This window comes from Stegostoma tigrinum, chromosome 42, assembly GCF_030684315.1.
Source record: "Stegostoma tigrinum isolate sSteTig4 chromosome 42, sSteTig4.hap1, whole genome shotgun sequence".
NCBI lineage: Eukaryota > Metazoa > Chordata > Chondrichthyes > Orectolobiformes > Stegostomatidae > Stegostoma > Stegostoma tigrinum.
In genome coordinates this window covers 11,130,137-11,146,171 of record NC_081395.1, presented here as the reverse complement: position 1 = coordinate 11,146,171, position 16,035 = coordinate 11,130,137, and the positions used below count along the sequence as shown (strand labels likewise).

The window sequence follows — 16,035 nt, the reverse complement described above, 5'->3', positions numbered from 1 at the left end:
CATTTGGCCCATCTGCTCCGTGCCAGAGTTTATTCTCCGCAGGAACCATCTCCCAGCCCCTCTTCATCTCCCTCTTGTGTTTAAGACACCTCCAAGTGGGAGCGACTCCAACATTTGTCCCACTTGACGGGAGAGAGAAGCTTTTCTGAAATTCCAAACTGGATTTGTGAGCGACTCCTGTCCTGATGATCTCACGCATCAGTCAGAGAATCGTAGAATCCCTATGGCGCGGAAACAGGCCCTTCAGCCCAACAAGTCCATACCGGCCCTTGGAGCATCCCACCCAGACCCATCCCTCTATAACCCACCTCATCTATACATCCCTGGACACTATGGGACAATTTAGCACGGCCAATCCACCCTAACCCACACATCCCTGGACACTATGGGACAATTTAGCACGGCCAATCCACCCTAACCTGCACATCCCTGGGCACTATGGGACAATTTAGCACGGCCAACCCACCCTAACCTGCACATCCCTGGGCACTATGGGGTAATTTAGCACGGCCAATCCACCCTAACCTGCACGTCCCTGGGCACTATGGGACAATTTAGCACGGCCAATCCACCCTAACCTGCACATCCCTGGGCACTATGGGACAATTTAGCACGGCCAACCCACCCTAACCTGCACGTCCCTGGGCACTATGGGGACAATTTAGCACGGCCAGTCCACCCTAACCTGCACATCCCTGGGCACTATGGGACAATTTAGCACGGCCAATCCACCCTAACCTGCACGTCCCTGGGCACTATGGAACAATTTAGCACGGCCAATCCACCCTAACCTGCACATCCCTGGACACTATGGGACAATTTGGCACGGCCAATCCACCCTAACCTGCACATCCCTGGGCACTATGGGGTAATTTAGCACGGCCAATCCACCCTAACCTGCACACCCCTGGGCACTATGGGGTAATTTAGCACGGCCAATCCACCCTAACCTGCACACCCCTGGACACTATGGGACAATTTAGCACGGCCAATCCACCCTAACCTGCACATCCCTGGACACTATGGGACAATTTGGCACGGCCAATCCACCCTAACCTGCACATCCCTGGGCACTATGGGGTAATTTAGCACGGCCAATCCACCCTAACCCGCACATCTTTGGACTGTGGGAGGAAACCGGAGCACCCGGAGGAAACCCACGCAGACACGGGGAGAATGTGCAAACTCCACACAGACAGTCGCCCGAGGGTGGGATCGAACCCAGGTCCCTGGCACCGTGAGGCAGCAGCGCTAACCACTGAGCCATCGTGCAACCCCTTCACAGTCATTCGCAGGATGAAGGCATCATTGCTTCGATCAGTACTTAATGCCCATCACTAATTGCATACAGTAAGACTATTCTCCACATCTAACCTAACATTAAAAGAACACTTAATCAGTTTTGTTTCTGAGGGAATACTGCCAGAGCCCTTTCATCAGGACTCCCGGTTCTGTGAAATGTGTCTTAAAACTGGCCCTGATTTTTACAACCAGCCGCTCTCTTTGTTCTATAGCGACCAGACCTTTCCATCTCCTCCATTTGGCAGTTGCAGACAGGGCAGATTTAGGCTAACCTGTTTCATGCTGCTCCGCAGAGATGAAGAGGCAGAGATCGGTACAAGAGGATATAGCACAGGAGAAAGAGAATGTTCCGGAAAAAAAGACCGAGGAAGACAATCCGGTATGTATTGTGCCCTCACCTTCCAGAAACAAATTTTTTAAAAAATCAACAACTGTGGCCCTCTACCCCCTCAGTTACTACACTGAAGCCCGGAAGCCAACAGAGCAGGTGGGATGTTCAACTATGAGAGAAGCACAATTCAGTTGGGTAACAGCCCAGGTTCAAGCAGGGAGTCACCTGGTGGGGACGGGTCTGTCACTGTATAACACTGGGGTACAGTACTGGTGGGGTCAGGTCTGTCACTGTATAACACTGGGGTACAGTACTGGTGGGGACAGGTCTGTCACTGTATAACACTGGGGTACAGTACTGGTGGGGGACAGGTCTGTCACTGTGTAATACTGGGGTACAGTACCGGTGGGGGACGGGTCTGTCACTGTATAACACTGAGGTACGGTACCGGTGGGGTCAGGTCTGTCACTGTATAACACTGGGGTACAGTACCGGTGGGGGACGGGTCTGTCACTGTATAACACTGGGGTACGGTACCGGTGGGGTCAGGTCTGTCACTGTATAACACTGGGGTACGGTACTGGTGGGGACAGGTCTGTCACTGTATAACACTGGGGTACAGTACTGGTGGGGACAGGTCTGTCACTGTATAACAGTGGGGTACGGTACTGGTGGGGACAGGTCTGTCACTGTATAACACTGGGGTACAGTACCGGTGGGGGACAGGTCTGTCACTGTGTAACACTGGGGTACAGTACCGGTGGGGGACGGGTCTGTCACTGTATAACACTGGGGTACAGTACTGGGTGGGGCACAGGTCTGTCACTGTATAATACTGGGGTACAGTACTGGGTGGGGACAGGTCTGTCACTGTATAACACTGGGGTACAGTACTGGTGGGGACAGGTCTGTCACTGTATAACACTGGGGTACAGTACCGGTGGGGACAGGTCTGTCACTGTATAACACTGGGGTACAGTACTGGTGGGGCACAGGTCTGTCACTGTATAACACTGGGGTACAGTACTGGTGGGGCACAGGTCTGTCACTGTATAACGCTGGGGTACGGTACCGGTGGGGACAGGCCTGTCACTGTATAACACTGGGGCACGGTACCGGTGGGGACAGGTCTGTCACTGTATAACACTGGGGTACAGTACTGGTGGGGCACAGGTCTGTCACTGTATAACACTGGGGCCCAGTACCGGTGGGGACAGGTCTGTCACTGTATAACACTGGGGCCCAGTACCGGTGGGGACAGGTCTGTCACTGTATAACACTGGGGCACGGTACCGGTGGGGACAGGTCTGTCACTGTATAACACTGGGGTACGGTACCGGTGGGGACAGGCCTGTCACTGTATAACACTGGGGCACGGTACCGGTGGGGACAGGTCTGTCACTGTATAACACTGGGGTACAGTACTGGTGGGGCACAGGTCTGTCACTGTATAACACTGGGGCCCAGTACCGGTGGGGACAGGTCTGTCACTGTATAACACTGGGGCCCAGTACCGGTGGGGACAGGTCTGTCACTGTATAACACTGGGGCACGGTACCGGTGGGGACAGGTCTGTCACTGTATAACACTGGGGTACGGTACCGGTGGGGACAGGCCTGTCACTGTATAACACTGGGGCACGGTACCGGTGGGGACAGGTCTGTCACTGTATAACACTGGCAAGTAACATTCATGTCACACAAATGACAGGTAATGACCGTGTCCAACAAAATACAGTCTAACCACAGTCCCTTCACATTCATGGTTACCATTGGCCGGAAACTCAATGAGACTCACCATGTAAAGACAAGCGGCTGCAAGAGCAGGTCTGAGGCTCGAATTACTGCAGCGAGTAACTCACCTTCTGACAAATCCAATCCTCCATCGACAAGGCACAAGTCAGGATTGTGAGGGGATTCCCCCTCACTTGCCCCTGGATGGGGGCAGCTCCAACAACACTTGAGAAGCTCGACACCATCCAGGACAAAGCAGCCCCCGCTTTGATTGGCCCCACATTCACAAACATCCCACTCCCTCCACCCACCGACGCTCAGTCGCAGCAGTGTGTACCATCTACAGGACGCCCTGCAGCAACTCACCAAAGATCCTCAGGCAGCACCTTCCAAACCCACCACCACTTCCATCCAGAAGGACAAGGGGCAGCAGGTACATGGGAACGCCACCCACTGCAAGTTCCCCTCCGAGCCCCTCCCCATCCCGACTGGGAAATATATCGGCCGTTCCTTCAGCATCGCTGGGTCAGAATCCTGGAATTCCCTCCCTAAGGGGCATCGTGGGTCTCCCCACAGCACACGGACTGCAGCGGTTCAAGAAGGCAGCTCCCCACCACCTTCTCAAGGGGCTATTTGGGATGGCGAGTTAATGCTGGCCCTGTCAGCGACACCTATATCCTATGAGGGAAAGGCAAGAATCCCATTTCCCAGCACTTGGCCCATGGCCTTGATATGGCAAGTGTGTACCTAAATCCTGCTTCAATGTGATGAGGGGTTTCTGCCTCTGCTAGCCTCCCAGGAAGTGAGTTCAAGATTCCCGCCATCATCTGGAGGTAAATAAAATTCCCTCGCATTTCCCGTAAACCTTCTGCCCCTCCCCTTAAATCAATACTCCCCGGTCAATCCTCCCTCCATCAAGGTGAACATTCCTTCCTGTCTACCCGATCTATGTCCCTCATAATTTAATACGTCTCCGTCATGTCCCCTCTCAGTCTCCTTTGCTCTAAGGAAAGCAACCTCAGTTTGTCCAATCTCTCTTCGTCACTGAAAAATCTCCAGCCCAGGCAACATCCTGTGAAATCTCCCTCCGTACCCTCTCCACTGCAACTGCGTCCCTCCTTAAAATGGATTCCAGAGCTGCACACTATACTCTAGCTAAGGCCTAACCAACAGTTCCAACTCCCTGCCCTTAAAAACTATGCCTCTGCTAGAAAAGGAAACTGGGCACAGGAGGCTCGGCGTGGGAGATACTGGGCACAAGAGGCTCGGCGTGGGAGATACTGGGCACAGGAGGCTCGGCGTGGAGAATACTGGGCACAGGAGGCTCGGCGAGGGTGATACTGGGCACAGGAGGCTCGGCGTGGGAGATACTGGGCACAGGAGGCTCGGCGTGGGTGATACTGGGCACAGGAGGCTCGGCGAGGGTGATACTGGGCACAGGAGGCTCGGCGTGGGAGATACTGGGCACAGGAGGTTCGGCGTGGGAGATACTGGGCACAGGAGGCTCGGCGTGGGAGATACTGGGCACAGGAGGCTCGGCTCTCAACCAATTTATGTATCTGCCCCGATAATTTCAGGGAACCACTGTCACTGGATAACGTTGGAGTCAGAACCGCGTGACATGCAAATTCCTAGATTGGATTCATTGAGCCTCCTGTGTCCAGTATCGCCCACGCCGAGCCTCCTGTGTCCAGTATCGCCCACGCCGAGCCTCCTGTGTCCAGTATCTCCCACGCCGAACCTCCTGTGCCCAGTATCGCCCTTGCCGAGCCTCCTGTGCCCAGTATCGCCCACGCCGGGCCTCCTGTGCCCAGTATCGCCCACGCCGGGCCTCCTGTGCCCAGTATCGCCCACGCCGGGCCTCCTGTGCCCAGTATCGCCCACGCCGAGCCTCCTGTGCCCAGTATCGCCCACGCCGAGCCTCCTGTGCCCAGTATCGCCCTCGCCGAGCCTCCTGTGCCCAGTATCGCCCTCGCCGAGCCTCCTGTGCCCAGTATCGCCCACGCCGAGCCTCCTGTGCCCAGTATCGCCCTCGCCGAGCCTCCTGTGCCCAGTATCGCCCTCGCCGAGCCTCCTGTGCCCAGTATCTCACACTGTTCTTGTCCCTTCAGCGGCTGCGAGACACCAGTCAGTACGTACGCGGGGAGCTGACTGCCCTGGAGAGAGAACAGAGACAGATCGACTGCCGGGCAGCTGTCGTCGAGAGTGAATTACGCAGAATCATGGGAACTGGCAAGTGGTACCTTCTAGTGGCAGAGATGAGGGACTCGAACAGGGGTTTGGTGACGTGTGTAACGGTGGTAAGGCAGCAGGATGGGGAGAGGGGAGAATGGAGTGAGCCAGAGATTGGAGGGAGGCAAGGGTCGGCCAGAAGGAAGTGTTGAGAAATGGATGTAAAAATAGAAGCTAGGAGCAAGATTCGGTTCAATCGGGTTTTGAGAAGATTTGTAGCTCAGGTTGAGGTTCTTCCAGCTCAGTGAGCAAACTCACATCCAGATTCGGTTCAATATCATTTTGGGAAAACTGACAAATCATTGGCAGAGCTGAGCAGTGAAGAGTCATTGAGAGTATAAATGGTCAACAAATGTCAACCCCTCCCATAACCAGTGTAGATCAGTGGTCACCTTAATTGTAAACCATAAGAAAGCTGCACACGTTGACATTGAACTCGAGGATCAGGGCCTTTAGTGTAGGTTTCAGATCAGGAACAAGCATTCTCACCAGTGACCACCATGGCTCTGTTGCTCAGCATTTGAAATGACGCAGCTACAGTTACCACGGCAAGAGCACTCGCCATGGGAATGACATTCCCTGGAGAAGGGACATCACTTCCTGGTGATGGAGTAGATCTGTAGCTCGGGTTGTGGGTGATGAGGTTGGTTGGCTCGCCGAGCTGGCTTGTTGTTCCACAGACGTTTCGTTACCGTGCTGGGTAACATCCTCAGTGTAGCCTCTGATGAAGCGTCGGTGTGTTTTCCCACCTGGCTTTTAAACTCTGGGATCCGTTGCGATGGATTGCCTCCCTTCCGGGTTTCCTCCGCAGTGGAGTGTATACGGGGTCGAGTTCAATGTGTTTATTAATAGCCTGCTAGACAAAAGGCGCATGAGAATGAATAAAAAGGACTGCATCTCGAAAGCACAAACATTGCTCACTGCCATGCTTCCAGGAATTCTCTTGCGTGTCTCTGCCTAGCCTGTCACAGCGATCCTGGTGTTGTCCCACTCGAAATGGTGGCTCTCCTTGTCCGTGTGGATTGGGATGAGTGAGAACTGGTCGTGTTTTTCTTGTAGCCAGTTGGTGCTCATGTTCTCTTTTAGTTTCCTTCCTGTTTGTCTGATGTAGAGTTTCTCGCAGTCTCTGCAGTTGAGAAATTCTTGGGCTGAGTGGATAGAGTGGGGCGATTTGTTGATTAGGTGCTTGAGTCTTCTTTGTAGTTCTCTGGCTAATCTGTGCGATGGAGTGCCTGGTAGGGAGACTATGGGTCTGAGGGGGACTTGCGGCTTGTGCACTGTAGGGAGGCCATAGAATCGGCGTGTGTTCGTTCCTTTGGGTTTCATTCTTAAACAGTCTGCTTTGATCTGTCCTGTTTTTTTAAGCCTTTGTAGTGTGGATAGGATTGTGTTGCCCAGTTGTGGTGTCGAGTCTGTTTGTACTGGTCAGTACGTGCTCTCATTGGCAAGCAGTGCTTGTGCTTTGGAGATGTCGTCCTTTTTATTCACTATCACTGTCATGCGCCCTTTGTCTGCAGGTAGTCGAGTGATGTTCTTGACCTTCTTTAATCTGTCTGGGGCTCGCCTTTCCTGTGTGTTCCCTCTTTAATCCGTCCAGGGCTCGCCTTTCCTGTCTGTTCCCTCTTTAATCCGTCCAGGGCTCGCCTTTCCCGTGTGTTCCCTCTTTAATCCGTCCAGGGCTCGCCTTTCCCGTGTGTTCCCCCTTTAATCCGTCCAGGGCTCGCCTTTCCCATGTGTTCCCTCTTTAATCTGTCCAGGGCTCGCCTTTCCTGTCTGTTCCCTCTTTAATCCGTCCAGAGCTCGCCTTTCCCATCTGTATTTGTTTGTCCCGTTTGATGTCTTCGCCCTATTCACGTCAATACGCATACCACTAGCAAGGGATACAATGACAACATTACTGGAACAAGAACACGATCCCAGTGAAACCAACTCCAAGGACAATGTGCTTAAACTACTGGACCTATGCCTGACCACCCACTTCACCTTCAATGGCCAAACATAGGAGCAAATCAACGGGACACCCTTGGGATCGTCTGTCTCCGGACTCATAGCAGAATCAGTGATGCAAAGACTGGAAAGAACTGCTCTTTGACAAATCCAACCTAAACTATGGATACTCTACGTAGACGACACCTTTTTTATAATTAAACAGACCAAACAAGAGGAGACACACAAACTCATAAACAACACCCTCACTGGAATAAAATTCACCACAGAGGAGAAGAACAAACAGCTCCCATTCCTGGACGTCATGGTAGAGCGCAGGACAAATGGGGAACTGCAAATGAAGGTTCAGTACCACGGAGACCAGGTACAAACAAAGCTGCGTGTGAACACTATTTAAAAGGGGAACAACACATTGCAGCAACACGGAACTACGCCAACAGGAAGACAAATACCTCTTCCAAGTGTTCAATGATAATGGATATCCAAAGAATTGGGTCAGGAGATGCCTGCACAAACAGTGTCGGAAAGATTCTACACACCCCGACACACTCATCACACTACCCTACATCAGGAACACATCAGAGATCAGCACAAGACTTCTATGACCGCTGGGCATCAGAGTGGCACACAAACCCACATCAACCCTACGACAAGTGCTCAACTGAACTAAAGACCCACTCCCTGCCATGGACAGGACCAATGTCATCTACAAGATCCCTGGAGAGACTGTGAAAAACTCTACATTGGACAAACAGGAAGGAAACTAACAAGAGAACATGAGCACCAACTGGCTACAAAAAGACACGACCAGTTCTCACTCATCTCAATCCACACGGACAAGGAGAATCATGACTTTGACTGGGACAACACCAAGATCCTGGGACAGGCCAAGCAGAGACGAGCACAAGAATTCCTGGAAGCATGGCACACCACGAAGCAGGCTATTAATAAACACATTGAACTCGACCCCGTATACATTCCACTACGGAGGAAACCTGGAAGTGAGGCAATCCATCGCAACGGACTCCAGAGTTTAAAAACCAGGCGGGCAAACACACCGACGCTTCATCAGAGGCTACACTGAGGATGTTACCCAGCACGGTAACGAAACGTCTGTGGAACAACAAATCAGCTTGGCGAGCCAACCAACCTCAACAAATACTTGAGGACCAGCCAATGACATGCACCATGAGTAAACCTTCATGATTTAAAAGCCTCACATGCAATGCCTGAGCAGAAACTGAGAAAAATGAGTTAACACATGGTTTCGGTACTGAATGGGCTCCTTTGGGACCATGTCTGTGAGATAATTGATGTAACTTGTGACAGGTACATGCATTTCTATTGAGTTTCTGAAAAAAGGGGGACATTTAGTTTTCATGCACTGGCTGCTATTCCCGAGTTAAATACCCTCTACCCATCCTGTAAATGCATCATTTGAAACTGGGGAGGGGGAGAGTTGGAGCAGAATGTGTAGAGGGGAAAGGGCAAGGTGCTGGGGGTAGGAGGGAAGCACGTGGAGAGGAGAGCATGGCCATCTCTCGTGAGTCAGACTACCTGGCGTATGGGACTGTGAAACTGCAGCGGCCCTGGTACGCACAGTTGACCAACACCCAAAGCTGACTTGTTTGTACATTTGGGATAACTTTGCCGAAATGCTCAGCTTTGGTGACAATAACTGATGGTTACAGGTCAAGACAGGATGGAGGAGGAGGAACTGATCCAGGAGTGGTTTGTGCTGGTGAACAAGAAAAATGCACTGATTCGGAGACAGGACCAACTGCAGCTTCTGTGAGTCTGAAAACCTCAAACTTTCTGGGCTGTGACAGGGTCAGATTCTCATCAGGCCATCCCCGCACCCACCCCCACCCCCACCGCTCCCACCCCCACCGGTCCCACCAACCTCCCCCACTGCCAGCACACCCGCTCCCACCCCCACTGGTCCCACCAATCTCCCCAACCCCCACCGCACCCAACCCCCACCGCACCCAACCCCCACCGCACCCAACCCCCACCGCTCCCATACCCGCACCCACCCCCACCACTCCCACCCCCACTGCACCCACCCCCACCGGTCCCACCAACCTCCCCCATCATTCCCACCCCCAGCGTCCCCGCTCCCACCTCCACCCACTGCTCCCACAAACGTCTCCTACACGCCCCACCCACACGCCCACTGCTCCCACCGCTCCCGCCAACCTCCCCACACCCCCTCATACCCTAGATAGGGACAGTACAGGGTTAGATACAGAGTAAAGCTCCCTCTACACTGTCCCCCATCAAACACTCCCAGGACAGGGACAGCATGGGGTTAGATACAGAGTAAAGCTCTCTCTACACTGTCCTCCATCTTTCAAACACCCCCCAGGGACAGGGACAGCACGGGTCTCACAGAAATGTTGAATTCCTACAGCTGGGGCTGGGAAGTCTATACAACATGCTGTAGAAGTCTCTCAGCCTCATCGAACCTCACTCACTGTTACCTGTGCCCTTTAGGGAGGAGGAACAAGATCTCGAGAGGAGGTTTGAGCTGCTCAACCGGGAGTTACGGGCAATGTTGGGCATCGAAGGTAGGATATCGCTTGCCCACTGTGAAGGAACAATAACTTTGATACCTGTAGTACATACATAAATTGCAGCAGGTACATGGGAATGCCACCCCCTGCAAGTTCCCCTCCGAGCCACTCCCCATCCCGACTGGGAAATATATCGGCTGTTCCTTCAGTGTCGCTGGGTCAGAATCCTGGAATTCCCTCCCTAAGGGGCATCGTGGGTCTCCCCACAGCACATGGACTGCAGCGGCTCAAGAAGGCAGCTCCTCACCACCTTCTCAAGGGGGGCAATTAGGGACGGTGGGGGGAGAAATAAATGCTGGGCCCAGACAGCAACGCCCACGTCCCATGAGTGAATAAAAATAAAAGCTGTGAAGTGCTGCCTGCCAATCTCATCAGATTGTACGCAATGCTTGTAAACTTTATTGCAATTGAACTCCGATTGACAGGAGAAAAGTCATAGCAGGCTTCCTGCTTTTTGAATTGTTTCCTGAGCTTATGTGCAAGCTTCCTGTGTCCCATTGTATCAGTGCAGTCAAGTGTCTCGGAATATCAAGGCTGAAAAGATGCTCATGACTCTCGGGACATTGTCAAGCATCCTAGACTGGTATGGTTTGGTAGAGAGTAACAGTTCTACAATGGATCTCATATTGATATACACTGCCATAGAGAGACAAAAAGAAAATTACTGATGTATCCCATTCCCATTCATGGGGTATGGGCGTCGCTGTCTGGGCCACTGTCATTGCCCCATCCCTAGCTGCCCGCCTGAGAAGGTGGTGGGGAGCTGCCTGCTTGAACTGCTGCAGTCCGTGTGCCGTGAGTAGACCCACGATGCCATATGGCCATAGCGACAAACAGAGTGGACATGGACCCTTTGGTCCAACCAGTCCGCGCCGACCATTATCCCAAACTAAACCAGTCCCGCCTGCCTGCACTTGGCACATATCCCTCCAAACCTTTCCTATTTATATACCTATTAAATGTCTTTGAAATGTGGTAACTGTGCCCACATCCTCTGGAAGTTCATTGCACACACAAACCACCCTCTGTGCAAAACACTTGCCCCATACGTCTCCCTCCTCTCACTTTTTAAAAAATATGCCCCCTAGTCTTGAAATTCTGCACCCTAGGGAAAAGATACCTTCCATTCACCTTATCAATACGCCTCATTACTTAATAAACCTTTACATGGTCACTCCTCAACCTCCTGTGCTCCAGTGAAAAAGAGCCCAGCCTCTCCTAACTCAAACCCGCCACTCCTGGCAACATCCTGGTAAATCTCTTCTGAACCCTCTCACTGAGATATATTCACATGTGTCCTCTTTTAATGCGAGAACAGACACGGATCGTACAAAAGAAGAATTTAAAAAACATCCGACGTCAGTCGTATATGATGGTTAGAATTATCTCAAAATGTTGCAAAACAAAATCTGAATCTTTTTCCTGACAATCTCCATTACAGAGACTCAAGTCCCAGTGAAATTATATCCCAACATTCCACTGAACTGTCAGTTTCCTTGCATATTCATATTCTGGAACATTCCTGGCCAAAGCCAGCGTGCCGCTGGATTGAGACCTTGAATGGAACCGCCCATCCTGTTGGGTGGGGAGGATGCTGAAGACACCATGTCCTCCACTGTCCTTTCGCCCTGTAGTTCTCCCTCAAACGTTGCTTCTAAAAACCAAAAGGATAGATGCTCTGGCTCGTAAGGCCAACTTGGCGAGTTTGCTGGGCACGGTCTGAGTGTCACCATCCCCACCTGAAAACGGCGACAAGTCTTCAGAAACGCCAAAGCGTCCACCTTGCGTTTCGGGACATCCTAGGGTCACGGCAGGCACTGGAGAAATGTAACCCCCTCTCTCTCTACCTCACACAGATTGGAAGAAGACGGACGCCCAGCAGCGCCGAGAGCGGCTGTTATTGGAGGAACTGGTCTCTCTGGTCGACAAGAGGGACAGCCTCGTTCGGGACCTGGATGCAAAGGAGAGATTGTGAGTTCAACGGGAACCGCGGCTAGCCCTGGGACACAAACGAGGAAGCGTCTTCGTTCCCCCCCACCCCCCCTTGCCCTTTTGAGCCTTTTGCTCACGAGGTCTAACAGATGGCCTGGAGAGATGGGATGATTTAACAGCGCATGGTTCATAAGTTGGGAGGAGTTGGACATCAGGAGCCAGAGAGAAAGCGTTTCTGCTACGGCAGGCCAGATCAGTTATAAGATAAAATCTGATCGGGAACGCGGGAGAATGTGTTCACGCAGACAGTGGGGATAATGTGGAATTTTCTCCCACAGGAAGTGGTCAGTCATGTAGAGCAACGTCCTGGTGGTGTTGTCACTGGGCTATTAGTCTAGAGAGCCGAGTAATATTCTGGGGGACCCAGGTTTGAAACCCGCCATGGCAGATGGTGGAACTTGAATTCAACATACATCTGGAACTTAACAGTCGAAAGATGACCATGAGTATCGATTGTTGGAAAACCCCATCTGGTTCACTCATGTCCTTTAGGGAAGGAAACTGCCATCCTTACCCGGTCTGGGCCTACATGCGACTCCAGACCCACAGCAATGTGGCTGACCATTAATTGCCGTCTGGGCAATAAATGCTGGCCTCAATCCATGAATGAATGTTAGAAAAAAAGATGCGGCTAAGCAGAAGTTGTATAAACACGAGTTACAAAAGACTAGACCTAGGGGTTGTAACTCACTCAGAGGCAGTAAGAACTGCTGATGCTGGAGTCAGATATAACACAGTGTGGAGCTGGATGAACGCAGCAGGCCAGGCAGCATCAGTGGAGCAGGAAAGCTGACGTTTCGGGTTGGGACCTTTTTCAGAAACAGGGCAGAGGAAGGGGGCTCAAATAAATGGTGGGGGGGGTTGGCGGTGCAGCGATAGCGGGTAGGTAGTGGAGCAGATAGGTGGGAGAGAAGATGGACAGGTCAGGGAGGCGGGGATGAGATGGGTTGGGCTGGTCTTGGGATGAGGTCGGGGTGGGGGGTGGTGCGGTGGGGAGGTTTTGAAGCTGGTAAAGTCCACATTGGGACCATTCGTTAGTTTTTACAGGTTCTAAAGGGCAGGGCAGATGCTGTAATTATGTTTCCTTTTTGTGGGAGAGACTGAACGCGGAGGGCACAGTTTGAAAACAAGTTTAAGACAGGGATGAAGAGGCCCACTTCCTCTGAGTCTGTGCAACTCTCTTCCTCAGAGAGAGCAGTGGAAACAGGGCGATTGAATATTTCAAATGAAGAAGTAAATAGATTCTTGATGAGTCAGGGAGTCCGAGTGAAGCTGATGACATAGTCAGGTCAGCCATAATCTTACAGGAGTAGCAGTAGGCCATTCAGCCCCTCAAGGCTGTTCTGTCATTCAATGAGATTGTGCTTGATCTGTGGCCTAGCTCCATCGACCCACCTTTGGCCCATATCCCCTATAACCTTTGCTTGACAGAAAGGTATCTATCGCAGATTTGAAATTAGCAAGTGCTCCACTACCATTTATAAGACCATAAGACATAGCAGTGGAAGTAAGGCCATTCGGCCCATCAAGTCCACTCCGCCATTTAAATCATGGCTGATGGGCATTTCAACTCCACTTCCCTGCACTCTCCCCGTAGCCCTTGATTCCTTGTGAGATCAAGAATTTGTCAATCTCTGCCTTGAAGGCATCCAACGTCCCAGCCTCCGCTGCACTCCGTGGCAATGAATTCCACAAGCCCACCATTCTCTGGCTGATGAAATGTCGTCTCATTTCAGTTTTAAATTTATCCCCTCTAATTTTAAGGCTGTGCCCATGGGTCCTAGTCTCTTATGGAAGAGTTCCAAAGCTCTGCCACCCTTTGTATACAGAAGTGCTTCCTGACATCTCTCTCGAACAATCTGCCCCTAGTTCGAGAATCCCCAACCAGTGGAAATAGTTTATCTACCCTGGATTTTTCTGTTCATATCTTGAATACTTCGGTCAGATTACCCCTTAACCTTCTAAACTCTTGGGAAACCGGGCCTCGTTGGCATAAACTCTCCTCCTGAAGTTATATCTGCAATCCATGGATCATTCTTGTCTTTGTTGAACAGTGGAGCAGTTCCAATTCCAACTTGCTGCTTTGTGTGAACAAGCTGAGGAGAGAGTTTGTGTGAATAACTAACACTAGCACGGTACAGAAGGGCCGAGTGACCCGCTGCAGTCGAGCTGTAGGCTCGGTGCAAGTAATAACCCTGTGTTTGCTTTCTGCCTCTTCCATTCTCATCCCCCACCCCGCTTCCTACTCCCTGTCCCCCTGCCCGCCCCTCATTCCCTACCCCTAGGGCTGAGGAGGAGGACGCTCGACTCGAGCGAGGCCTGGAGCACAGGCGTCAGAAGTACAGCCGCCGGGAGAAATGCGTGATAAACTGAGAAAGAGAGAGAGAGAGAGAGAGAGAGAGAAACAGAGAGAAAATCGGACAAGAGCTGGGGGCTGAGGTGGCCCAATGAGACTTGGCCTCGTCCCAGGCGTGATAGTTTGACGCTCGGCGATGCTATTTCAGTCTTCATCCTGTTGGAAGCCTGAGGCTATTCGGTTGGGAGTGCATCAGTCGCCAGGAGGAGAGAGTGTGTGGCGGGATGGAAGAAATTGGTGGGTTAGCAGTGCATTGGTTGGAGTTGGACTGTTTGCTTCAGGGCTTGAAAGTGGTCCCATGCTCACATCCTCCCCCCACAACATTCAACTGTACTGCTGTCTCGGGTTCCCTACCTCCATAGTTGCTGCTTCCGCTCCTAACCCTTCCCACCTTGGTGAAGTCTGAAATTAGCCTGGCCTCCTGGCTGGGAAAGATGGCAGCCAAGGCAGGGGAGGAAGGTTGAGGGGTAGAGGAGGGTGGCCTCTTGGGGAAGGAAAGGAGGAGGAGGAGGAAGAGGGGGTTGATTCTATTGGCTGCTAAACTTCCCCTTTCCTGCGCAGAGAGACATCCTACCACCCGGGCTGAGGGGGCTACACATGTGCCATTGTGCTCTGGGAGGACGGTCGGCTACAGGAGGCCTCACTGGCCAGTCCAGCAAGGTGCTAGCCTGCACATTTTTGCACTGCCTGCGGTTTGCAAGAGGTGACCAGGGTTGTGGAAGGTGGTGGACGTGGGCTGGGGGGAAATGTTAGTGCTGAACAATTCCGCACCCCACCCCGATATAAAAGAGACGACCCTTGTAATTCCAGGTTTCCCGTTCCTTCCTTGGTTTCTCTCCCTTCTCAGACTCCGATCCACTCTGTGAAGAACACTCCCCCTGCCCCTCCCCAACATCGCACTTCCACTAGTCGGTCTCCGAGATTTTTTTTCAGAATGGGAGGTGTGCCCAGTGTGTTTGTGTGGTCTTTATACTTGGGATTAAAGGAAGTAGGATCTGATGTTCAGGAAATTATCCTTCCTTTATGTTGTTGCACTATCTGTGATTTGCTGTTTGGAATTAAAGCCATATTGACAAAGCCCACCTCCTGGGGAATCTCTCCACCACTGAGGGACATTGTTAAAGGAACATTATGCTGGAAATCTGAAGCACAAACAGAACTGTGGTGCGTGGTGGTGTTCCTACTCCTGGATCAGGAGGCCCAGGTTAGTGACATCTGCACGAGAAGTGTGTAATCAGAGGTTGATTAGAAAAATAGGTTTTAAAAATTAAGCAGAAAGCACTGGAGAAACTCAGCAGGTCTGGCACTATGTTTGCAGAGAGGAAACAGCGTTAACGTTTCAAGTACAGTCCCAAAGGGAACTCGAAAAATCGATGAAGCAATGGAAGAGGAGAGATATAGACCAATCACAGGGTGTTAATAGCCGACATTAACACCAGAGAACAGGCCAGACCCGTTGAGGGAGCTGAGAGCGAGGGCATTGCTCATGGGCTGTAGCTGTTGAACTGCAGGCTGTATGCTGAAGGCTGCAGAGCAGGGCTAGTACAAAAACGAAGGCCTGAGTGG

The 16,035-nt window shown here is 51.9% G+C and overlaps 1 protein-coding gene across 1 annotated transcript in view; it reads left to right on the top strand.

Moving 5' to 3' along the window:
- LOC125449255 (uncharacterized) overlaps window positions 1-15,546 on the top strand; it is a 47,876-nt gene extending 32,330 nt beyond the window's left edge. The window contains exons 10-15 of the mRNA XM_059641494.1: window positions 1,596-1,681; window positions 5,478-5,598; window positions 9,237-9,336; window positions 10,042-10,115; window positions 11,978-12,092; window positions 14,399-15,546. Of these exons, the coding sequence (XP_059497477.1) occupies window positions 1,596-1,681; window positions 5,478-5,598; window positions 9,237-9,336; window positions 10,042-10,115; window positions 11,978-12,092; window positions 14,399-14,486 (584 nt within the window). The 3' untranslated portion in view covers window positions 14,487-15,546. The remainder of the gene's footprint in view (window positions 1-1,595; window positions 1,682-5,477; window positions 5,599-9,236; window positions 9,337-10,041; window positions 10,116-11,977; window positions 12,093-14,398) is intronic.
- The last annotated feature ends 489 nt before the right edge of the window (window positions 15,547-16,035 follow it).